The sequence below is a fragment of the Brienomyrus brachyistius genome, chromosome 15 (assembly GCF_023856365.1).
Source record: "Brienomyrus brachyistius isolate T26 chromosome 15, BBRACH_0.4, whole genome shotgun sequence".
NCBI lineage: Eukaryota > Metazoa > Chordata > Actinopteri > Osteoglossiformes > Mormyridae > Brienomyrus > Brienomyrus brachyistius.
Window position 1 is genome coordinate 3,796,135 of NC_064547.1, and position 26,727 is coordinate 3,822,861.

Genomic DNA, 26,727 nt, shown 5'->3' on the forward strand with positions numbered 1-26,727 from the left:
GCTAAGAAACGTGGGTCACCTCATTCACAGGCTACACAAAAACACAAATCCCAAGTAGTGCTAAAATACTATTAGCTTTCAAAGCTAAACTCGCGCCACGACTCGCTAATGTGCCTTAACAGCTAGCGTTTTCACCGTTACTGCTCTGCCTTACATATAGTTTCTTCCTTGCTCTGCCCAACAGCTAAGTCTTCCCATGTTTTCTTAGTTTATATCTCAGCTGCATGATTTTTGAATTGGCACTTGGCTCTCAGGAAATCAGGTGTTCAAGTGATTCCCCCCCAGACACCCAGGTGAGCATCACCGTCGGCACCCCCCCATCAGAGGCAAAGTGAAATTGGCTGGCAGGTCGCCGCCCCCTCTGAAATCGGCGATGTGGGCGGCCTGCAGGATTTCCCAGCCCTGCGCACACACACACACACGCTGACCCACACTAACACAAACCCAAACCTAGTTCTGTTCGAATACGGCCTACAAAATCCAGCAATCCAGCTCTCCTAGGAACGTCTTTTGGAAGTCTTATGGGAAAGCCGAGGCCCAAACAAGCTAATCCAAGACATTTCCTTTATTTACCTCTTACGGATGTACTGGGGTTGCAGGAGAAATTTTACATTGTAATTTAAGTGCTGGGAAGAGTGACATCATATATGGTTTGAAGAGGCAGTTTAGGGACAGCCTAATGATAAACAGGACAGCAGATGTGTGACTAGCGAACCCTTTTATCCGATTTTCATACATATACACCCATCCTCTCTTTACTCACTAGCTTCACTCTATTGTTATTATTAGGTGCAATAAAGTTGACATCAGTCAAGCCCTGGAGACCATACTCTCGGCACTGCCCCAGAATGTTGTCTCATTTCAGTTCTAAGCTACAGTCTTTTTCTGCCGATTAAGCTACACAAAAATAGAACAAACTCTCAGCCTTCATATAACTTTGCGGTCCTTAAAATACTTTAATTCCACATACCAAAAAGCACTACTAACGTGGTCAATAGCAACGGAAATACAAATCATTCTGTCACTAAGAGTATTGAATGGAAAGGGCTGGTTGTTATACATGCTCAGATCGTTACACTGTCATTAGCAGCTGGAGAAGGACGAACTCGGTAAATCTAAAGATGATCGACGTGTGGATTCACCACTCTTAACCTTTCCCTGGGCTAGATCAGTGTTCCTCAACCCGGCCCTCGGGGATCCCCAAACAATCCACATTTTTGCTCCCTCCCTGAACAAAAATGTGGGCTGTCTGGAAGGGAGCGAAAACATGGACCGTCTGGGGGTCCCTGGGGACCAGCTTAGGAAACACTGGGCTAGGTGACAATCTATGAGAAGTGTGAATCAGTACCCTATACTGAAAATTGCCTTTAATGACTTTCCTTCTGCCTTTCTTTGTCTGCCATTGTTGTCCATTTATTATCCACATACACAAATGGCCTCAACTGGATAATGTCGAGCGATCACACATGCAGCATTAATCTTAGTATTTTGTTTGCAGCAACACTGATTACATCAGAGAATTTATTACTCTTTACAGTTTTTACCAATTATACTTTACCAAAGGCAAGGCACATAATGTGGTATATAAAACATCGTGCAAATTTGAAGCTTAACTGTACGCAACTAAAATAAAAACCTCAGAACATAAAAAAAAATATATATCCATATGTACAAACAGCGTCCTGTATTCCGGGGGCTTGGTGAGGGTATGGGGCAGCTTTATAAGGGTTAAAATAAAACGCTTGTGCCATGCACCCATTTTCAGCGTTACGCTGCTCATCTACAGCTAATTTCACATAATTTTCTTGTTCAAAAGCACCATGCAGGATTATATCTCAATATGGTTATAACAACAGCACCATTAAAATCTGTCACATAAAACCAATTTCCAATACATTCATACACACGGGGCTGCCAAGCTGTGCACCCCCGAAGCACGCTGCCCAGTTACCATACCATACCCAGGGACTGGCATAACTGGTACCCTAGTACTAATTCACCTTTGAAAGTGATACGTGTGGTAATCGACTGTTGTGAACGCGTACGTATTTTACGTACATTTGTGCCGATATGACAAGAAATTATCGTGCATTTCAGCCCTTATTTGCCAATTCATACTTCATTTGCAGTATACAAGTCAAAATGTGCGGTAATTTCTTGTCATATCGGCACAAATGCATATAAAATATGTACGCATTTACGCTGTTACATTACTTGCTTTTAAAGGTGAATGCATGCTTGCATACCAGTTATGTCAATCCCTGACTACACCCTTCTGTGTATGCGCACAGAAATCCTAATGTACCCCTTGACATACACAACACACTTGTGATACGCGTCAGTTTGATTATTGTGGGACTGGGGTCACACACCACACGGTAGATGAATTTTCATTCTTCCCACTGAAGTCCCATTGAGACCCTTTTGTAAAGTTTACCATTCATACAAGGTGCAGCACACGGAACCGCATGTAGAAGATTTGAAGCTGCTCTGGATGTACTGTCTTTATTGAGGTCCTATCCCATGTCTTGCCTACTTGAGGCCGAAACCTCCCAAAAACTGATGTGAACGCACGCAGGAAAAGATGACCACGATTCAGAATGTTAGGCACTTTTCGTGGCTTTATGATTTGGGTTTAGTAAAGTCTTAAGCCCTGTTGTTTTTCCAAGCATCGGCATAGTTCCATAGTCTCATTCTGTTAGTCTTTCATCTGAAGCACCGGCCAATTTGGGTTTAATGAGGAGACACAGAAGGTATCTATCTCTGCTCTGTCGCTTTCTTGATTCCTATTCAACGGTCCCACATCCAAGCTGAAAGTGGGACAATGTTAAACCTCAGAGCTTATTGGTTTTGCTGTCTACTGGCAAATTAATACATTTCACATTTGTTTATCTGCATGGGATTTATAAAATTTTAATTCATAAATGACCTTTTTTCTGGTTTATCTAAAAAAACAGTCTTTTTAGGGAGTCTTTTGCCTCTCCACGTTCTTTTACACAGGAAAGAATTTGTGAATTAAGGTAAAAAAACACGAAACGAGACGAAGTTTGAAGGACAGCTCATAACAGCAGTTATAGAGGCCAGTTCTTATAAGCAATTCACAGGCATCCAAGGATAGTATCGAACAACTTCTGATGCCACACAAAAATACAAAAAAAAATGAAGGATTAGCTGTTTAAAACAAAAACGTGTCTCATATTAGGGCGATGCCTTGAATTCCAAACTCCATTTGAACTAAATCAACATACAAAAAGCAATTTTTCTGCAACCAATACTGCAGCAAAAGTGACTGAGCTGTTTTAGTGTGTGTCACCAGGTTTATCGCTTCTAATGGCACTTAGAGTTAGGGGCCGTATCCGAGAAGCAAGGCTCTTCCTCCTACATAAACTCTATATAATAAACCGTTATTTGATCCTCTTTATGGGTTTCCATTCAGTTATTTTTCTGACTTCCCATAGACTACTTCAAGGGGGCCTCTGCATTTGGTCACTCTGTACCAACATGTGCAGCTAAAGATGGAAACGTCAGTTACATCAGCTAACTACGGAAGCAGCTCTCCTGCGCTGTGATGGACACTATACCAGATTTCCACTCATTCCCAGAACCATGGCTCTGCCTTATGAATGTTCACGTGGTTCTCCAACAGTCAGCTCCATCACCACAGGAGTGCACGGTCAGTAACCTTTTTGGGCAAGATTAGACGGCTCTTAGACATGCTTGACTCTCCTGTGTCTCTGCCCGTGCAGCGTTGCAATCGCTCTGGTTTCCTGCACTATCCCAGGTGCCGATGGCATCCAGTATTGACCCATTGGTGTAACATCAAACACACACTAGGTCATAGTGCCCCCTGCTGTGCGTCGACTGTTACTGTCCTTGCTAACACTGACAACATCAACAGCCAGCAATAATGAAACGAAATGAGTACCTTCATAACAAAGATGAACTATCTGGTAAAAAAAAAAAAAAAAAAATTGTTAAATGATTGTCCAGAAGACTAAGCTAAAACAGATTTATGGAGGGGGGGCCAAATTAAAATTAATTTGCCATTACATACATATTTCCCCCCTTTCTCAGCCCACAAACACAGATCGTTACCACCTCAAAGCTTTAGGAAAAATATAATCATTTAAACATTTCTTTCTCAAATTCCACTATCGCGTCATTAAGAAAATAAAGGATATTTATTTTGCATATATGAGGAAGCAGCACCTGTAGCTGGGGGGGGGGAGGGGGGTCCAGGCTGGATGTTCAGGGAGGGGGGCAAGGTGAATAATGGGCTAGTGTTTCTGCCCCTCCATCTCGGCCACCTGAGACGGCGACTCCTCTTATCTTTTCTCTGTCCGTACCTTTTCTTCCTCTCTCTTCATTCAAAGGTGAGTTGAAAGTTTAAGCATTTTATCATTTTGTTATACTGATATATATATATAAACATATTTGCATACATATATTTATATATATACACCCATATATATATACACACACTTTATGGTGTACTGGGGTTTTTCCCTTTGAAATCTCCTTTACATTTTTTCCTAATTCCACAAAAAAAGATTCACAAGTGCGTGTCCATTGCCCCTAAGCAGAATCCTCGTGTTGTTCAATTCCCCAGATACCAGGACTGAAAAGGAAAGAAAGAGAGACATTTAGACACAGAATTAGGACATTGCCTGTGCACCTCTGTTTGTTTGTCAGAGAAATGTTACAAAAACACCAAAGAGGAATCGTACCAAACATCCAACAGTCAAGCAGTCAAAGTTACCAAGGAGGACATAGGGTGTGAGGAACGGGAGGGGCGGGGGGAGGGGGGGTACTGTTTATGATCCGAAAAGTGAAACCGGGAGCCAAGTGGCACGTCCCCCAGAATACTCAGAAGTTTGGGGTTTGGGCTTAACGTTAAAGAAAATTACACAACACAGATGGTGAGTAACGGAGCATGTGGCATGCTATTATCTTACCTCAGCAGCGATGACAGGGGCAATTCTAGGATTTTTTTATGGTGACGGGCATAGAAAGGACCATAATTCATGCAAAGGGGGCAATGTTATCTTCAGCCAATGATATGTTTTGAATCAGTGAGTGACAGGGGAAGGGGCTCTCGGGGGACCAACCAGCTTTCAGGGCCCCGCCCCCACCTACGTCTCTAAGTAACTGGAGTCAATGAACCACACGATGGGGGTGCAGTTCTGCCATAGTCCTAAAAAATGCAGAAGCATTTTTTCTTATTTATTCAAGAGCCCCCCCACCCACCCCCGCACCCACCATCCCCATATTTTAAACAGATGATTTTTAAGTGTCATTTGTAATCAGTGTTTCCTCTCTGAATTGGCCCCAAAATCCAGTCAGAGCTATTAAAAATAATTTGGGGTAAAGACCTATCAGAGCCAAAGCGAAACCCCAGAAGCACTAAAGCCCAGGGTCTTTCAAAATACCTTCTAATAAGGTTTTGGCCTGAAAACCATTTGACGCTTTTTAACTTTTGGAATTCCCTCCACACTATGCCCTCCCCAGGATTTTCCATCAAGGTTTCAGTCTTTTTTAACCCCCCCGCTGCCGGTCAACCACCTCCAGCTTAAAACCGAATCTACTGATCTAAGCATCAAGCCAGCGATCCCTGTGAAAGGAGCGAGTGAAAAGGCACTCAGTCATCTCTTCCGTCCTTCATCCCTCAGAGTCGGCATCCAAACACACATGAACGAGCTTGCATTACCATCTGTGCGCATAAACATGTACACATACCGCGTCTCCACCCGGCAGTTTGTTTAGAGGAATGGTGTATGTATATACCGGTGTATACATACATACGTAAATATATATACACACACGCAAGCTTACGGATCTGAATCCCACACTGCGATCTGTACAAGACCCCGGTTGATGGATACTGAGAATTTAAACATCGGTAAAAGGTAAATTATGATTCGAGCAGCTGTGCTCCATTATAGACGAGCATGTCAGTTAAACCATACGCAAGCAAATGAAATAAATTGTGAAAAAGCCACAAGCTTGGCAGGGCAGAGGGATGGGTGCGTCCGTCTGTTTCTTACATAAAATAGAAACCATATGAAAAGTATGAATGTTTATAAAGGTTTATGTATCAAACTGGGACATCTGCTTCATTTCATAGCTTATGCTGCTCACTCGCCGAGGGGATGAATTCCTTTACCTTCGTAAGTATTGCAAAATTGGACTCCGACGCTTATACACAACTAACTGCACATATCTAGGGAAAAACGATGTAGAAAAGAATAAAATACATGGTCTGTTATCTCTTTAAAAGTTATGATTCAGTAGATCAGTAGATTCAGTCTGGGCCATATAACATAACAGACAAGGATGCAGGTGCTTTTCTCACACTAATGCACGCTTAGACCCGCCATTAGGACCCAGTGTCAGTTGTCCATTCACAGCGTATGGGATCAGCAGTTTATTAATAAAAGCTTTGGTGCGTTACCTATACCGGTAAAATAATGCTGCATAGCTCCCATCAGGCATGGCAAGACAGAGATGGTTCTGGTACCATGTAACACGCCTTTCCGAACAGAAAATAGGTCCGCAGCAGCTGCACTCGATTTTTAAACTGAAACCTCTGTCCAAGTCTGTTTACTTTGGCAGGCAAGAGTAAATTCAGAGAATATTTTATATTTACAGGGAGTCATATTTCCCGCATTTGCAGTTATCTGTAGTGACTCTGAGCCCGCCGAGCCTCTTACCAGGCACTGCACCCCCCCCCCTTATTATTAGGGGTTGGGGCAGAGGGCAGCATTGTCACCCCCAGGGTTGGTGGCTGGAGTCCCTCCATGCCTTGTTTAAGTCCCTGTGATGTGCAGGCAAAACCCTGCCTCTTCATTGCCCTCGATTTGAGCGCATACCCTGAAACAGACTGGCATCCCGGCCAGGGGGCTAATCCGGCCCATTCTGTCTGGGACAGACTGCAGCCCCCTCTGAACTGGGTTAGGGTTAGAAGATGAGCAGGTGGTCGTCATTACAGACCTGACAATGACACAGTCTCAGCCTTACGAATCGGAGCATTCCAGTGTAATTCATCCATTCAGAACTTACAGTTCTTCCATATAAATGTAATTACCTGTAAAGTTTATGTATGCTGATGCTGTTCAGACCTTCCCCCCTGAGAGGAGAGTGGGGGGGTGGGGGGGGGGTTCCAAGAAATCATTAAAAATATTGTGTTGCCGTGGAGAAGAAGTGCCTTTCCCTTTTTTTGAGCCGCACTTTTGAATGTTTCAACTCAAAGATTAGGCAGGACCATAAGCACTACCACAGTAATCAATGGAAAGTTCAGCGACAGGAGAGAATGACCCGCAGATATGGCGGATGTATATGCGCATTTTCCACTTACAACGGGAGCTGGTCCAGATACTATCTGCTTACGACATAACTTCAAACAGGAATATCTCAGCGGATGTTTACAGGAATGTTTCGTTTTCGACAGAAATCAGCGACAGCTTATCGTTTTTTTCTTGGCCTTTTCTGCAGTGTAAGGAAGTCAACCATTGTACCACTAATGGAATAACACAAAAGATCTCAAGTCGGTTTGAAACTCTTAACAGGCGCGTATAAGCGGGGGCTCCTGCAGGACTCAGAAAATAAACGGGCCAAAAGTGCAGGCCAGACCTCGCAACCCAGAGAGAGGCCCAAGTCAAGGTCACGTCAGTAGCTAACTGTAAGTGAGCGCTCCATTCAGCAGGAATGCAATTAGCACTCTTCCACTATGGGCAAAGGCTTAAGTCACCCACCGCTATGTCAGCGCCTCCTGGGGACCTATCAGGTACCTGCGCTTCCTGTGTGGGTGTGACAGAAAGACACGCACCCAGGCACCGAGTAATCCTACTTGGCAAAGACAGCGCTAACAGCCCAGGACAATGAAAAGTCGCAGACGAAACTGGCACTAAAATTCGGAAAGCGGGCATGTAAGCGGTTTTGAGATTCTCGGCTAGCGCTAAAGAATGACACGAAAGAATGTCCACTTGACACGGCCCGGCACTCTGCTCTACAGGAAAGACAAGAGCAGGGAAGCCATTGATTAGTACCTCCTGTTGTTTTTTTCTGCCTTCGCTCACCAAAGACAAGTTTATTCTTCAATTACATAACGTCTGGTTTCCCGTAGCAACCAGACAGCCCTGGACATGACCATTCCGGTGCAAGCATATAAAGACCCCCGCTGCTTCCTTTCTTTCCTGCTTGCCCCTCCCTGAGTGGAGCCGTGGGGCTGCAGTAAGGGAAGCCCTGGAGAGGGGGTGTGGGGCTGAGAGAAGCACGACCTGAAAGCCTGACCGCATTCCTCCTCCTCCGCAGCCTGGGCACCTATGATCCCGACGCATCGAACTGGCAGCTCACCTCGCACACACTCACCAAACACTGACATGCAGGCACACAGCGGCATGATGCGAGCGCCTCAAATTCCGCGAATGGCACCTGATTGCGGAAACAGCCAGTAGCAGCTGTCTGCCAGACATTTGAAATGCTTATGATCTAATTAAGGTGTCCTTGGTTTCTCATTACCTACCGGATCACTTATTTAATATACTATGTGTGTTACTGTAAACACACACACACACACACACATTTGTATTCATATCTTTGTGGGGACCATCCATTCATTCTATAGGCATATCCCTAATCCCAGCAATGACGACCTTAACCCCCACCCAACCCTAACCTTAAGTAAATCGCCTCAGTGTGGTGCGCTTGCATTTTTTTCTTTTGGGGGGGGGGGGGGTGGGCACTGCAATGCAGAAGGAAGCTTCTCAGCGCCTCGCGCTGCTGGCCACACAGCCCTGAAAGGCAGGCCACACAGCCCTGAAAGGCAGGCCACACAGCCCTGAAAGGCAGGCCACCCAGAAGTCCAGAGCACTGAGCACTCCCAGCATGCACCTCTCCCGCTCCTCCGCACCAGCAAGCTTCATGCTGACTTTGGGCTAAACTTTAGATATCTGTCCTCTTTTTGACTAACATTAAATATGTAGAAGGAGAGTTTGCCGTTTACTGGAAATGTTAAGGCTTTGTGTTTCTAGTCTCCGTCTGCCTCTGTCTTAAATATAAAATGACGAAAACAAACAATTCCTTTGGAGAAAAGCCCTTGATATATGAGCGAATGCCCTGAAACAGACTGGCATCCCGGCCTGGGGGTAAACCCGGCCCATTCTGTCGGGGACAGGCTCCAGCCCCCTCTGATGACTATCTTCATGTCCAGTGTTGCTCAGTTGAGCCCTCTGGGACCCCCTTCTAGCTCCCAGAACACCAGCCACACAATCAAGAACAGCAGATACCTGGTACAGGTGCGCTGGGAGCTGGGAGGGAGCAAAAACATGGACTGTCTGGGGGTTCCTGAGGGCCGAGTTGAGAAACACTGTTCTAGTCTACAATATATGAATGTGAATTGTATTACATGTATTTAATACTCTATTTCAGTTATAGTTTTCCATATACTGAAACCCAAAAAAAGACCGTAACACTACCATATTTGACATCCTAATTCTAAGTGTTTCATTGCCAGTGATTTGGAGGTGAGGCGTAAAGAGGCATTACAGCCCCCGAACATTCGGATCCACATCTCCCTATGGAAATAATGAGGGGCTAAAGCACTCAGCTGGGAGTCCTGACCGGCGATTCCATTCCCTCCTGGCCCTGAGGGGACAGAAACACAGCAGGCTGGTGTGAGCCTGCGGCGAGACGCGCTAAGGGCCCTACCTGTGCCTGATAGAGCCCGCTGTGGTCCCGAGGTCCGATACCTACAAAAGACCGGCTGGTTGGGGGCGTCCCAGGGGCAGAGTATGCTAGGAATGAGAGGAGAGAGAGAAAGAGAGAGAGAAAGAGGAGGGGGGGGGAGACAGAGACAAACAGAGAGAGAGAGAGAGAGAGAGGGGAAGAAAGACAGAGAGAGAGACAGACAGAGAGAGGTGAGAAACTGAAAGCCCAGCAAATTCCAAGCATATAGTCAATATAATATCCCTGAAAAAGAGTCTGTTGATTAATACATAAAAGTGCATGAATCATTTTCAAGGATAGTGCAGAGTTCTCAATAATTTCCTACTATATTCAGGGCAAGCAGGTCTCTCTAGCAGTATGGGCCTATTTCAAGGGGCACAGAGAAATTCAAACTGTTTTCTCATTGGTCCACACTTCCATGTGACTCAGCTGAAATATGCCCCGCATATATTAAAAGTAGTTCCCGCAAAGTGCCTGTTTGACTTTCAGGCTCTGAGGAGGAGCAGCAGCAGCCAGCAGTGAGTGTGCATTACCTCACTCAGCACGGTGAATATAGATCTTCCGAGAGAGTAAATCATATCGATCACAACTGGTAGACAGACAGGGAGGGGGCAAGCGGGAGGGGAAGAGCTGAGGGTGTCACTGGAGTGAAACTGCGCACAATGTAAATAACGCAGTAAATCTGTCTGAATATTTCTAACTGGAAGTGCCAGCCACATTATTAATGGCGGGCTGTTTCTCGGTGTATCTTCCCTGGGACTCAGCATATGGGCTGATTAGCAGATTCTTCACATTTGACTTCAGATATTCAGCATGTGCACAGAAGCCTCCTACAAGCAGCTCCGCTAAGTAACTGCGAACGGGGCCGTTTTCAGTTTGCTGCTGGCAAACGCAGGCATCCAGAGCTTATTTTCACTCATTTCAAAAACGTCATTAAAGAGAACTTAGCTTTCCAAAATCCCATTTTTTTATATTTATATTCACTCAAAATTCAGTTGCATTTGCCCTAATTCTGGAATATAAAAAGTGCAAGCTCATTTTGAGAGATTATTATAAAGTCTAGGGCCGAAATATTAAGCAATTAAATCCTGAGCTACAGGTAGACACAATGCACCATGTATTAAGCTCAGGAGCAGAAATGAACAGATTTGACCATAATAATTTTTTGTTAACTGATCTGGTTTGGTGTTAAATGAGAGTATTTGTTATTGGGCTGAGATTGCGCTGGCGGTGTCACAGCGCACTGCACTCCGCGGCCAGCCGAGTGCTCACTGGAAGCTTAAAGAAGCTAAAACAAAAGCTCCAGTTACATCAAATGCAGTGCAGCTGAAAAGGCGTTCTTAAACGCAACAGCTACCGCGACCAACCGTCTCACTGGAAAAAAATCAAGCCCCCCCCCACCTAAGCTCAAACATAGCTCACCTGCCCTGCCACTTGTACTGGCCCCCTAAGCATGCTGGGAAATGGGTTCATTATCACACTCCTTAACTGCTCATGGTCGCCCCACTGCGAATACTGGCAAAAATCCTGCATGATGGGTTTCACATGGCCGTCAGAATTCAGTGGTTATAAGTAAGAAGCTGAATTTCCGCCATTCCCTTCTATCTCGGACATGGATTCCTGTCCAATCTCAGCTGCAGGTTCGACCATGAATATTCCAAACCTCTGCCCTACGCGATATGGGATGACATGTCCGTGACAGTTCACCGGTTCATTGCCCGTCTTTGGACCGAAGAGACCCACACAGCACAGGAAGAGCATGCAAACTGTTCTCGAAGAGCGGAACAAATCTAAATTTTTTTTTATAAATAAAAGTATCGCAAATCTTAATTATATCCCATATAATATCAGGAGAGGAAGACAACATATTTTGGCTACATTTCATTTCTTGCAAACATTCAAGCCTGTGACTAATCAGCTGCAGTACGCATCCATTTCTTAGAGACACGAGCAGCACTGCGCGTCCCCGCCGGCTGCTGTGGACCAGTGCGGAGGCACAGCACACTTACTGGGTGACGTGGGAGAGCTGGCCTCTCCCTCTGTGGTGGTGCTGGACTTGGAGTCGGCCGGCAGTGTGAGGCGGGGCATGCTGGGCGGGGGCGGGGGAGGGGGGGCCAGCATCTGAGAGGAGATGGCGTAGTGGCTAGGCACCTTCACCTGCCCGCTGCCGTTGAGCTGCACAGGGATAGAGAAGCAGGCCCATGATGCATCTGGCCACCAGAGGGCAGGCCGACACAGGCTCCTCCCTCCATTCACTTCCCAGGCACTGTTTTTTTTAAAGGAGGGCAACCTTACTGTCCTGCGCAACAATGGATGGCACATGAATCAGCCACACTGCGGTGTACTGCGTGCGTCCTTTGGTGCTGCCCCCCCGTAGTCGCACTGCGGTGTGAGAATTTCAATGACTCTGCAGAATTGGCCGTGCATGTTTGCTTTGGGGCGAGCCTGATAGATCCGTCTTATCTCCCCCCCCCCCACCCCCCCTCGTCAGGTCAGTGCTAGCATCACCATCACTGTCTCCGGGTCTCTTTGGGGATGATGCTTCACGGCTCCACATACTCCGCCTCATATCGCCCCTTCAGAAAAAGCATTGCTACTTCCCCCCCCCCGACCAAAAAAAAAAAATAACAAAGCATCCCAAACCCTAGATACTGTACGATTCATCGCGCGAGTCGTCACTTCGGGGGTACAAGCCTGCCTGGCAGCCCCCGCATCCAAGTGAAGTGCGGCGAGAGAGACGAGGAGGTGGCGGAACGCGTCCTTAGATGTTCATCCAGCAACGAGGCCTCCTGCCTGACTGCTCAAGCGCAATATAGCACAGCGTCACAAAATCAGAAGAAAAGAGCTAAAGAGCCTTCACAAGTATATCACGGCAAATCCCCCGTTTTTAAGAAACGGAACCTTTTGATCATGCCGTCCTTCCTGAAATGAGTCAATTCTTCTATTTTGTACCCCTGGTTTTGCTGGTAGGGGCAGTCATGGACAGAGTTTTAGCACAAACTGATCTCAGACCTGCTGTGTTGGCTCTTTCTGCTATTCTCTACACGTCTGTGCTGCCCTGAACAGACACATTACGAGCCTGGGGCATGCACGGCTAATGAATCTGAGCAGACTCCTAATGATTTGTTTCGCTCAAATGTTTTAGCAACAATGCTCTCGGTCTGAAATGTCCATAAATCACCACAGTCCCTCTCCAGGGCTGCGTTTCCCCAAAACCTTAGGTGTCTACGATCAGCACAACTTCAGAAAGAAACAATTTCAATATCGGTGCTTTTCCACTGCCACCAAGAGAGCGAGATTGACATAAAGCTGAAGAGACGCTTATTTACTGTTCACACGGTGCAAAACACGATTTACATTGTGCTAATTTCTGCTAACACGTCTGTGAGAACCGTCGCGTTGTGTTACCGGGATTAGCATTAGCTCGCGTAAATTTGCATTACATTCTGTTCAGCTGTTCTATAGTACTTTATAAGCAGGAGGTTTTCAAGTTCCGAATCACTGGGAATACACCAGTATATCACTATGTGCAATATAACTAAAAATGAATAATATATAGAAAAGGTTTCTTTTTCCTTCAGATAATCTGTGTATATCTACGCCAGTGTCTAAGCAGGGCCAAGTCAGCATGGGTACAGCTTGCATAATGAATGTTTATACCAATGACCGTCACTGAAAACTGATCCCAGACCTGTGCTTTGCTGCTGCGCCGTTTGTCTGGGACCTGCCTCACTTCACGGATACGTACGTGATTCTCGCCACGTACTCTGCTTCCACTCACAGCATACTCACTGTTATGGATACCTAAAGGCATTCACACACTCAAGCGCTCTTGCAAAGTGCCTGTAAAGGTGAATGTATGCAGTGACTGTTCCTGCCTAATGGGACCAAATTAACAATATGGAATATTATAGCTGACACTGGGGAGTTTTCCGGAACGCGCAGCGAAGTCAGATTGCAGGGATGCAGTGACCAGGGCACATCCCAACACACACAGGAGCCACAAACTCACAGAACGCGCAGAATTACCAACAGCTGTCGACACAAAGGCACCCTAACTGGACCCGAGAATCACACTTAAACAGATGATGAAAAAAATTGTAATCAACATGTAGCTCTGTGTGGTCAAAATATGGTAACAAGAAACATCACATGCACCTGTAAGCTATTTCAAGCTTTTCATGACTTAATCAATGTTAGCAGTTCAGGGTAAAGCACCATTGTGAACTGGCCACAATCGAGGGGGGGGGGGGGGGGCTCACGGCTCTCTCACCGGGCCGGGTGGCTGGCTGGAGGGGTCGCAGGCCAGTGATACCAGGTCCTTGAGCGGGTCCTGGGAGCTGAGGTGCGGCGGGTACCGGATGGCCGTGTGCTGGAAGTAGGTTGACTGGGGCAGAATGGAGGTGGTAGGAAAGTGCAAAGAAGAGGAGGGGTGTGGACTCCGGGAAAGACCTGCACCAAGGAGAGAGCGGCAGCGGGTTCAAGGGAAGCACGCATTTGATTTGCTGCTGCAGTGAAGTTTAAATCAGGGCAGAATAAAAGGGGAAAACTGTCATTTTAATAATACTGACACTGGAAAACAATGGATCATTACGTTCATCATAAAAAAATACTTGGTAAATCCATTATACATCTGGCAAAAACTGAGTACATTTTATTGTTCCATCTTATTCAGTAGGTTCTCTTGGTGTATGATGAAACACATCCCGCTCCGTTTAAGATCTGGAAAGCCAGGATTAACTTCATCACCTGCACTGTCAGTTATCCAGCGAAACGGAGCAACTCTCTAGGATGCCAGCCTTTACGATACAGAGACTTTGTCCCCAGAGAATTTTGCAACATCTCTAACATGTTATAACAACTGGGCACCTATTATGATGCTGAAACACTTCTAACATGTTGTTATAACAACTGGGTTACTGTTACGATACTGAAACACTTCTAACATGTTGTTATAACAACTGGGGTTCCTGTTACGATGCTGAAACATCTCGAACAAGTTCTTGTAACAGCTGGTAGTACGGTAACCTGAAGCTGGCAGGAAGGACAGCTGCAGGTGAATAATTCAGGCTTAGTCTTTACTATTAAGTTAACTAGTACTGATAACATCCCTTTGCATGGCTGCAAACTTGTGCGTGAGTGCAGCGTTCCTTTTCCTCTGAGAGTGTGTGTGTTATGTTTTTAGTGCAGTGAGTACAGCATTGGTGTGACTATCAGCACCCCCACAGCGCCGCTGACACTGGCGGAGATGCGGACGGCGGCGGGCTTGCTCACCACTGTGCACCGCGATGACAGGCCGGTGGTGCTGCGTGAAGCTGCTCAGGCGCGGAGAGTCTTCCTGGGGGGACGGGCTGTCCATCTCCGTCTTCTTCACCGTAGGAGAGATCCCTGAACGGGGGGGGATGCATTATAATGACGGAGTTGTGCATGACAGGATGCAGATCTGCACAGCTCACTTTGCAGAAATATATATTTTTCAGCAACGAATCTGTACATGTTGAGATAAAAATTGACTATAAAAAGAGATGGTGTGCATGTGTGAGTATGTGTGCATGAATAGAAGGGTTATATATATACTGCATGGTACATATGTGTATATTACATGCCTTCACAATGTGATAAAAATTTGTTCTTGTGACACTACGGTCCCCACAAGAGGAAACTCAATTTTATAAAAATTTGTGACTACAATCAAAAAACTAAAAGTGCCAAAAAGATCTTGTATTTTGTCTGGTTACTTATGGTTAAGGGTGGGGGCTAAGGTCAGGGCTGGGTGGGGGCTAAGGTCGTCACTGTTGGGATTAGGGTTATGCCCATGGAAAAGAATGGACGGCCCTCACAAAGATATGAGCACAGTGTGCATGTGTGTGTGTGTGTGTGTGTGTGTGTGTGTGTGTGTGCGCTTGAGTCTGTCTTGTCCATGCAGGGTATCCCCTGCTGTATACCCTGTGCTGCCAGGGACAGAAAAGCACAAATGAGAACATGCAAACGCAGCCATTACCAGCGCCGTCCGATCAGAAGCTCCTCATCTTCCATTTAAAACCATTATAAAATAACCACCTGTATCTTACAAACACTCACAGTGTCACTTTCACCAGACATGATATGAGCGCAGGGGAGCGCCTGTACCTCGAATCGGCAACAGGGGGCGCCATGCATCGGGAGAAGCTGGCTGCCTATGCTGCAGAGATCCCCATCTGCCTTGAGTATTCAGAAGGTCCCCATTTCCAAACAGAGCTCAAAAGCAGCGAGGGCTGCGCGGGGGTCCATTATAATGCTCTGGGTCAATCCCAGTTCCATGGGGTCTGAATTCAGGGGCTGCGTCCTTCTGACGCTGCATTTGAGGAGCGAATGCATCACGACGGTGCGACAAGGCTGCCCCATTTCGAAGGCTCCTCAAAAATGCGGTCTAGAAATGCGTCCTTTTTCTGCAGCATGAAAGATCCACCCGTTGGATCCTACGCAGCCCAGCATATCCCAATATTCACTGCACAGATGGAGGATCTTCGAAGGACACAGTCTAAGACGACTACGGGGACAGAGCGAGACGCGGCATACAGCACTTCATACAGACGCCGGACCAGCTGTGTTTTCTGTGTTAGGCGTTGCTCCAATCTCTCCCACCCCGACCCCTACCGCCCCAACTCCTACCGCCACGACCCCTATCGCCACGACCCCTATCACCACGACCCCAACCGCCACGACCCCTATCACCCCGCCCCCTCCTGCCCCGCCCCCTACCGCCACTCGTCTGTAAGCTACTGTAATTGTCATTGCTGTTTTCTGGGGAAACACCGCTTCACCCTAAAAACACATTTGACCTATATGAAGCATCCTCTCTTAAAGGGGAGCATTGAGAAAAATCATGAAATTTCACAGTGAAATTCTCCCCACTCCTCACTGAACAAAGCTGTCGATCACATTTCCGTCGTTACCAGCAAACCCCAGCAGGACCTTCCTGAATCACACCATAGACCAGCAAACCATGACAAAGCGGGGCAGTAAGAAGGCTTGGGCTTCTCCGCAGCCACCAGCAGAAAGGCGAGCATCTCAGGTGGTCAGCTAGTTCCAGTGTTTGTGTCCTTCAGATCTGAATATTCAATAAGCCAATAAGTGGTTTCAATTTAGAGCCGGACGCCCTCTGAACCGCAGCCCCCCTCCACTACAAACACACACCGTTTTAAGAGTAACCATTTAATTGCATTAGCAGGCTCCCCCCCCCGCCCCCACCATCTAATGCTACCATTAGGCTCCTCTCCACCCCCATGCGCCACTCTCCTCCGGACCCGTCCATTAGCCGGCAGCCCATTCGCCTTCCCTGCTTCACTGCTTCTCCAGGACCAGCCCTGAGCGTCGGACGGCACCCTAACGTCCCCCCAGTGAGTCTCAGCACAGACACTCCTGGGCCCGCATTGATGTCCTGGCAACGGCCCTCCAGCAAATCATGGCATTTCTCCTTCTTTACTTTTTTCTTTGCATTTTTTTCAGAAGTCACTTTTAGAGCATGAAACAGGACAGATTTTGTTTTGAAGGTTCATTGTCTGTCGGTCACTGGACAGCTGGAAAAAAAGACGGGAAGGCAAAACCAGAAATGCCTAACAGGAAAAACTATCCATCCGTCTTTCTGTCCTCCATTCCGCTAATCCAGCATGGGCCTGGAACCTATCCCAGGAATCAGGGGACAGGGGACACCTCGGGCTGGATGCCCGTCCATCACGAGGCGCAAACTAACACACCCACGCAGGCACAGTGAGAACATTCCAGCTCCACACACGCATGTGCTGGCCCGGGAATTGGGCTAACAATGTTAAAAACTAAGCAAGTAAGCAGGGTTACGTTTTGTCTCAGCAGTTTCGTCAATTCATATTAATAAAGAATAAACATTTAAATAAAACTGATATTCATTAAGAATGGTTTTATATTTCAAGTTCAAGTTCCGGTCACAAGTACTAGATTACAGAGGTATCACCCAAATATATGACATCGTTTACTATACTTCGCTATATTTCACCATACAATATGTCTGCTAGCACGTAAACAGGTTCATGTGATCACGTAAGTATCCGGAGCCCGGGTACCAGCCGGACCACTCGCCCGCAGCGGACGAGCCACTCACCGCCTTCCATCTCCTCCTGCCAGTTGCGGGACCCGCTGGCAGGAGAAGTGGGTGATGGGTAGTATTCTCCCCCAGGACTGGTATCGATGTCGTCCTCCATGGAGCCAGACTTGGGTCTCTTGCTCCTGGGATGGAGAGAGAGGAGATGACTGAGTTCCTCTGGGGGGGTTACAGAGCAAAAAGCCGGCAATGAGAAACTGCTGACAGCCCCCTCTTTCCGGCTTTGCTCCTGATTCGGAATATTAAACGGGATCGGATGTCAGAGCTGGAATTTGGGCAGCGCTGGGGCACCAGATAAATGGTATCGTATCACAGCGCCGGCAGTCACCTGACCCGCCAGGCATGGCGCTTTCAGAGGGCGGGGCCTTGGTCACCTGGCCCTCTGAGGACACGCTGCTGCGTTCGGTCAGTGGCCTGTCCCTGCAGCCTTACTGAAAGCCGCTTTCCGTGATGGGATCCGGCAATCCGCACGGTAACCCACCGGCAGGCCAGCCGCAGTCCGTCAGGACGCTGTTCTCGTTTTTTACATTTTAATTACATTCATTATCACATGACTTTACCAATTCACCTAAAGTTTGATCCCAAAGAGTAGTAGAACGGAAGGTCAGAAGGTCACTGGCTGTGTTTGGCAGAGTGATGTCACTGTTGGGTCTACAAGCAAGGCCCACAGCCTCCAATTACCCTTTTGCCAGTTAAAGTGGCACCATTTTGATTTAATGGTCCTTGTAATCTACTTTATTTGCTGCTAATTATCTTTGGGGGAAATAAAACAATATGTCACTTTCACTAAACAGGCCAAGGCCTGGGTACATTTTTGGGACCCTTAACAAGGTATTTCCTGCAGTGAAAGCATGTGTTCAGGTGCGCCATGTCGGTGGTGGTGGTACCGACCCGCTGGAGGAAGTGCTGGGCAGCGTCCTCCTCAGGCCGATGGCGGAGGGGTTCAGGTCATAGGCCAGGTGCCCCTGCAGCTCCCCAAGGGAGAAGCTGGGTCCTGCTCCTGTCACGACGGGGGCTGGAGGGAGACACAGCATGTTAAGGGAGCCGCCCCATCCCGGGGGCCGATCTGACAGCGACACCAAAATAAGGGACTGCCACCACAGCACATGGCACATGCCACTGGATCATGAAAACACAGATAAGCGCAACACATTACACACGGTACGTTATTCCACCAGTTAGGATGCACGGACATCGATAAGGGCACACACTCTTAAAGACACAGTAACACGAAAACACCTGGCAGCACACAGAGCCATACTGAAGCAGAATTCACAGGGTATCCTCCTTCTGTCCGCACGCATTTGCGTGCACTGCGATGCATACGCATCGGTGTGCGTGTGCAGTGCGTGTGCAGTGCGTGCGTGGGTGGGCGTGTGCACGCACGTGTGCTCACGCGCATGTGCACAAGTGCCACGAGGGTATGAGCGGCGGACACCCAGCTCCGCCCACCTGCCACCATCACTATGACGATGAGATCGGGGTCTCCCACCATGAAGGCATGCAGGGCAGCTGACCGCCATCCCAGCGCTTACCTACTGCCCTCCACACGTTAGCATCCCCACTACCGGCTGCATAAACCCTTGCTATGCGCTGTCTAGAAAAAAGACAGTGAGAACAAACGGCCCGATCGTTACTGGAGGCGCTGAAGGTCACCAAAGGGCATCTAGGACTGTTCTTCAACAAGTATCACCCTACTGCTTGAGATGTAGGTCCCACCGATATCTGAAACAGTTTCTGAAAAAGCCGACAATCAGAAATCCGGGTTTTGGGCGCCCGCATGAATATCCGGCGATTCTTGCGGAGAGATCTCCGACAGTGAGGCGCCATCACTGTGCTGATCTTTGGGCTATCAGCCTCACAGTCTGCTTCTGAGATGACGAGAACGTTCAAAAAAATGGCGCTAATTCATATAAAAGGCAGCGAAGAGTGTCAAAACGTCCCTGGAAACCTGGGCAATGTGTAGCACCTTTTTCTGACTGCTAGACAATCCGTCATCCTAATTAGACAGATATATTCATGAGAAAAAAAATTATTAAATCTCACCAGGTATAAAACCAATACAAATACTAACTACAAGAGAATGAATTACAAACAAAAGTAACTTTTGTCTGCATGAAAGCTTTCTGAAAGCTACAAGCAAACCAGTGAACTGGTCAACTAATCAGTTTTAGCTATAGGTATTCATCTGCGAATGGGAAGACTTACAGGTAGTTTATATTTAGAGAAATTGATCTCAGTATCTTACCATTCAACCAAAACAGGGAAAGTTCAAGGCAGGCAATGGGAAGGAACATTCTTGAAAACTCTGGCTTCCTTACTTGTCCGCATTATAAATGTTTTCTTACGGTACGTCTGTTTCCACACAAATGGCCTAAATCACAGGGGCTGGACCCGCCTGAGCCAACAGCAGCTTGCGTCTCGTCGTCCCGAAAGCCAAGTGCCCACAAGGAAACTCCAACAAAGGTTCAAAATAAAGGGCTGCAAAAGTTAGCGAGACGTCAACTCCGAACAGAGTTCAAGGCGGGGGAGCTAGTAAGAGCATAAAAGCAGACAGGCTAAAATGTGCAGGCAGGAATGGATGTGTAAAGAATACATCCCAGTGGTAAGAGAGAGCGATCTACTGGGTGCCCTGGCGCAATCTGCCAGTATAAAGGTGACTGGGATGGTCTGGCAGTCCACCAAGGTGCTGTGATGTCTTCGGGATCTATGAAGTCCTAAAAAATCCTTCCCTCCATCCACATTAAATAAGCTATCATCCAGTAAGGGTTATAACGATGTGGACTGTGAGTTGGCAAGCATGACACACACACACACACACACACACACACACACACAGGTTTGTAATTATACCTTTGTGGGGACTCTCCATTCATTTCTATTGGGAAAACTCTAATCCAAACATGATGACCTTAACCCCTACCCAGCCCTAACCTTAACCATAAGTAACCAAAACACAAGACTTTTGGCATTTTTTCGTTTTTTGACCGCATTCACAGATCTTTGTGAGGACCTGAAAAATTGTACCATCAAAATAACAGGTTTTTATCACATTATGGGGAACATTTGGTCTAATCCACACAAACACACACACACAGAGCTTTGCATTATGGGTGATTTAGACCCACTGATTCACAGCTAGGTATTTTGAGAAAAGACCCAGCAGAGATGTATGTAAATCGAGGGCCTCTACATCAATGCAACACATCTACAGTCCAACGACAAACTGACCCAGGAGGTCTAGGGGGTAACCGCGATAATCAGAGGTCTTTGGGGTAGCTACGCTCATCTGGAAGCGAGTGGAGACCAGCACGCCTACATCTCCTGTGTCCACACACACACACGGTGCGGTCTGCACCTTCCAGAGGAGCCAAAGGTTGCATTCAACAAGACTAATTAGCAAAAGGATACTGCACACGTGACCCTGGGTATTTAAAATGCAAAAGGCGTGACACTCAGAGGCTCGTATAAGCGCATTGCGTGAGGCACAAGTGTACAATGAGGAGAAATATCAGAGGAAAACACCACTGCTTCCTACTCAGAACTAGAGATCAGCACACCGTACATGAAGTTATGGAGACGTCGCTTTGGACACAGACTGTAACTATGTGCTATAAATGGTTCCCTTTCAATGGGTCTAAATATACAAGCAGATATTAATCATATATCCAGCTAACAGTACATACACAAAATGTAATGGAGAGACTGATTGGCCAAGGTGGTTTATTTCGAGCACAATCGTTAATTCGATGAACCTTTAATGCCTGCAAAATGACTATTAGCCTAAACATCGTTTTAAATCATGAGGATTATCACCGACAGCATGATTTGCATTTTCTTTCCTTACACATTCAGACATCAAAAGAATCAAGGTTTGAATAACACTGATTTTGCAGAAAAGGGAGTAAACGGTCTTACTTCTGGAGACTTGCACCAGCTCCGTCACGCTGAAGACTCCCGACGTCACGAAGCTTTCCTTAAACTCCGGCGAATCTGCGGGAGACAGTTTGACACAGAAAATTTCACTAATGGGGGATTTTTTTTCCTGAGACGACAATAAAATCACCCCCGTCGCCGGGCCAAAGGCTTCACCACTTCGCCAGCGTCGTGCTCAGAACGGCAATCAAACGAATATCAGGAAAAAGACTGAAATCAAACAGATGTGGCCGTGCAACTCAATTCCAAGCCCTGAGTAAGCTAGCAAAGAAAAAGGAAGATGAGGCAGATAAAGAGGAAGAGGATAAGGAGTTAAAATTCAAAGTGTGAAGGGGTCATCTGTGAGATGTTGCTGCAGGGCTGCCAGCTTCTTCAATTTGAGACAAGTCTGCATAGGCATTTACATGCATGTAACAGTTTCATTACCTTTCATTACCTAGTCTGTAGGGTTTGCAAACTACCCCAACGCTTTTGATGCCGTCAATTTTAGGTTTATCATGGAATAACACAGATTTGCAGCAGGATTTCTGGTGGTTGCGTTGCGAGATGCGTGAGAGTTGCCGACCCTGATGATGCAGGTAGATGCCTCGTACGGCTGAAATAGCCAGAGGTGACTGAAGGACAGCACGCGTCCTCTGATTTTCAAGAATTCATTTTAGCTGCACTGCCAATGAGTGTTTCGGAAAACCGGTTCAGCGACAGGATCGCAGCTGCTGTTGGCTGCCCAGCGTGCTCCCGAGGCAGCGTCGTCCACTAGGATCACACAATCACCACACTGTGGCGAGTCACGTGATCCCGTCCACGCCCTCGCACCCGGGAGACTGAGGTCATCGGACGGCAACGTATGTGAGAGACACGCGAGGAAGCGGCACTCTTTCCACGGATGCGTCCCAAACCAAAGGAGACGTCCCACTTCACGCTGTCACCGCGCGTTTTATTTTCTGAGAATATTTAAGACGCTTGTCTTAAAAATAACGTACAAAGTAACATACAAAGAATATCACTGGACAGGCCATCGGGCAGAAGGTATTATTGCTGCTCTAATGAGGCGAGTCGCTTTGCTACATCGGTAGCGGCCCGTCTGTACGCTGCAGAGGGAGCCATCTGCGGAGCTGCATCATCTGTCTGCTGGGGCCGTTTAAAGGAAGACAGCCGGGGATCCAGCCTTCGAGGCTCACCCCGTATGAACCGACGGCACAGGCAAACGCGTGCTCCATTCCCCGGCGCCCCCCCCTACTCATCCACGTTATCAAGCGGTGCGACGCAGGACACAAACAGAACCAGAAACGCCTGGAACCACTCCTGTGGGCTGCAGGACGAGCCGTCTCCAGTACTAATGCACGTGTCACTGCCGATGGCCCGCAGCTGGCTGACTGACAGCGGGCATTACAGCCCTGCCCGTAGCGGCCAGCTGCACCTGCATCAGAATTAACGTTACGTGTTCATTCAGCGCGCGGTAATTACCGCGATGGCACAGGCCACAGGCCGCGCTCTGCTCGTAAACGTCAAACCGCAACGCACACATAAGTCAGGCGGGCGGAAGGGTAGCAGAATCCCTGTGGTGACTGTGAGTAAGAGATTATTCTGCTGCAAACAGAAAGAGTGAAACCCAGATGGACGACTCACCGGAACGGCATGTAACCTCCTTACGAGTCTGACCTCCTTCCTGGAGGCTCTCGGCCTCCCTCGCCTCCCTCGCCGCCACACAGCCCTGCACTTCAGTCGCAGCCAGCTACATCTCGCGCGGCGAAGAACCACAGCGTAAAAAAAGCCCATAGGCAGCGTTTTGCAAGCGGTGCCCTGGGTTGGCACTTTATTTATCCGAAATCCACTTCTGCAATTTTTATTATTTTTTTTTTACTAAAAATACAAAAGAGTGGGAAGCCAGTGAGGCCTTCTTGCCCACAGAACCTCGGGGTCACCCCACTCTTTGCAAGATCTGTTTGCCCCCAGGACTGCAAAGACTTTTATTCTCTTTGATATAGTTCAGCTCACCTTCTTGGTGTGCGCTTTGAGTTATAAACTCAGATCCTGCAAAAATCAGTTTAAGAGGATCTCTGTATACCAGGAATCTAGATGTGTTATTGTTAATTATTCCTAATTTCAATTTCATTTGAGGCCTTTACCCACAGCTGTTCTAGGGATCAGCTGACCCTGCATTCTCAATGTGTCACCCTGGTGTTAGCATCCGAAAAACGTTAATGGACCTCTTTATCGGTTTTTTACCTGCCAGAAAGATGTCTGCAGTTGCCACTGTGTGACCAGTGAAGGAGGAAGGTGAAGTGAAACGGGGCATAACAGGGTGGTGTGATCAAAGGGCGGGGCATTCGGGGCACTTGGGGCCGACAGGCAGGGCTTACCTGTGGTGGCTGCTCTGCTGTCCTCCTGGTCGGAGCCAATTGCCGTCTGTGGGCTGCTGCTCTGCTCCGACTCTAGAGGAGAGAGAGAGAGGCCCTGGGATGAGGTGATGCTATGTGTACGTTCCCCAAAGGCTGCTAGGGGGCGCCAGCTTGACCACCACAATTATTTCACACGTTTTAAGTGAATCTAATAATAATTACAGAAAATGGATGGATGGACGGATGGATGCATGGATAAATGGATAGATGGCTGGATGCATGGATGGAGAGACGAATTCATGGACACATGTATGGACGGCTGGATACAAGGATGGATGGATGATGGCTGGATGCATGGATGGATGGATAATGGACGGATGGATGCATGGATGGATGAATGGATGGATGGACAAACTTTAAGCCATTAGTTTTCCATAACTGCTCAACCACTACAGGGTAAAGGTGCCATGGAATCTGTAAACCCAGACAGACCTTTAAGATAAATACCCAACACACTTTAACATCTGTTGTGACATCACAATAACAAAAAAGAAAAGAAAAAGACATAGCTCAGTGTAATAAAAATGCTGCAGCACTGAGCGATCAGTCATTTTCTTCCTGAACGAAAACTCATCTGTACAAAATGACGCCGTAAATGTACGTCTGAGTTACTGCTGTGTCCTCCTGCACTGCGAAGTCTAAACCACAGCCCCTCACCTAGCCTGCCTTTGGGTCCCTCGCCAATTCAAAATCACACGTTAGTACTGATTATACAAACACAGCATGCTGGGTATTTAATAAAGGCGTTACAGTGCAAGAAGCCCAGGTTCTCTCTCTCCTTCTCTCTCTCTCCCTCCCTCCTGCTTTCGATCCATCTGTCAAAGCTCAATGTTCACAGATTAATATTCACTCATGTACCCCATACCTCACAATTCGACTTGGCTGGAAGCGACACAAAATAAATTTATATTGGTTCTCCAACATTGCTGTTGCTATTTCCTTTTTCTGGCTGGGATTCGACAACCGCCACTGCGAGGTTATTACTTTTTGGCAGACATTTTACGGGCGAGGACTCGGCAGTCGGCAGCCATTTTAGATTCCCCTTTCTCGCTGGCCACCACCCCCCCCCCCCGAACCCCAGAGCAAGAACACAGAAAGTAAATCGAGCCCTGTCGAAGTGTCAGACGTATCCTGTGCCAAGTTGAGGGATGAAAGCACCAGGCAGAAGGGAAAGCGGTGTGGTGGTGCCAGGCATGGGGGGCGGGGGGGTGGAACATTTACCTCAAAAATGACCTAAAGAGAAAGACACTGCAATTGGTGTGGTTTAAGAATCAATGTAACTAGTAAAGAAACAATGACCCAGAAGGTCTGTAAAGGCCCAGAGGTCCGTGGGTGGCCTCGGTGCTCCACCCAAAGGATGCGCACCTGCCCCCCACTAGCCCTAACCCTAACTTTTCTCGCCGACTTGCAGCTGCCCTTCATTAACTTTGCGTACCCCGAACCTCCTTTTCGGGGGATTTAAGCCTCACCGCAGAGCTGCAGCTACTCTGAGTCCGAGACGGACTGTACCTCTGAGCTGGGCATTTAACCCTGACTGCTGCGGTGAATATATGCCGTGAAGGAGCTACAAATGCATGATATTACACAAAGCAATGCTGCTAGATTCTCCAGATGTCTGTAGCTGGCAGCCACTGGCGCGTTTCTCCCCCCGGCGTTTCGCCCTAAGCGCTCTATCGCTGGCATAACCTGTGGAGCAGGCACGGCTGCCCAGTGAGGACGAGCTACTCTCCGGGCCCTGCGCTGCTTCGGTGAGACCAGTGCTGGCAAAGTGGAGCCATCTCTCTCTCTCTCTCTCTCTCTCTCTCTCTCTCTCACTTCACCGCTTCCTGTCAGTCGCGCTGGGAGACGCAGGGCTTTCTCCAGCTCAGAATCTGAAGGCAAACAGGAAGCCGAGGACTCGAGAAGTGAGTAAAAGTTGTCGCGGGTGGGAATTTCACATGAATCACTGGCTTTTTTCACTTTTAAATGCTGCAGGCCAGACACCGAAACTTCAGAGAAAGAAAAAAAGTGGCCCAACAAAGGCCCTCTTAACATCTAACTGTTTATTTCTCCACTTTGTCTCATTTTGCTTTCTGCTATCACGTTTCCTAAAATTAAAACCTCTTTGTGACATTCATAACAATGCGAATTCGGCATAATCCTTCCGTTTTCCCCGTGAAGTGAACCTCATGCACGTATTGGCCAGAACCACAAGGGGGAGCAGTACCAAAAGACAGTGGCCATGTGTTCTGCAAGGCGTTTCTGTTGTCTGCGTCTGGACCCATTTCCACGGACTCAGACGTTGCGGTTGGCGTGTGCCGAGGGCCGAACCGATCGATGTCGTGCTCACCACCGCTGACCTATGCAGTGCCCAGTACAGATGCAGTGCCCAGTCGCCGCTCATCCATAACGCATGTCTGTGGCCGAGGTATGACACCCCTCTGTGCTTACCCCAGCACTGCCGCTCCTGAAAGAACCCCTAACCCCCCCATTAGCATTTAGACAGGACATGAAAGGAGCAGGACACCAGCTGAGAAAGTGATGAGTCTGATGTTCAAATGGAAATCTGGCTCG

General features: G+C 47.6%; 1 protein-coding gene across 1 annotated transcript; it reads right to left on the minus strand.

Annotated features, from left to right (window-relative positions):
- Nucleotides 1–276: 276 nt before the first annotated feature.
- Nucleotides 277–25,205, minus strand: LOC125709332 (nuclear factor 1 C-type-like). Its single transcript, XM_048977649.1, has 10 exons — nucleotides 25,178–25,205; nucleotides 24,136–24,207; nucleotides 21,758–21,832; nucleotides 18,731–18,854; nucleotides 17,840–17,964; nucleotides 14,998–15,111; nucleotides 13,997–14,175; nucleotides 11,733–11,898; nucleotides 9,706–9,791; nucleotides 277–4,618 (listed from the first exon to the last, which is right to left on the minus strand). Exons 1-10 carry the CDS (start codon nucleotides 25,203–25,205, stop codon nucleotides 4,598–4,600), a joined length of 990 nt encoding a protein of 329 aa, XP_048833606.1. The 3' UTR covers nucleotides 277–4,597.
- Between the last annotated feature and the right edge of the window lie 1,522 nt (nucleotides 25,206–26,727).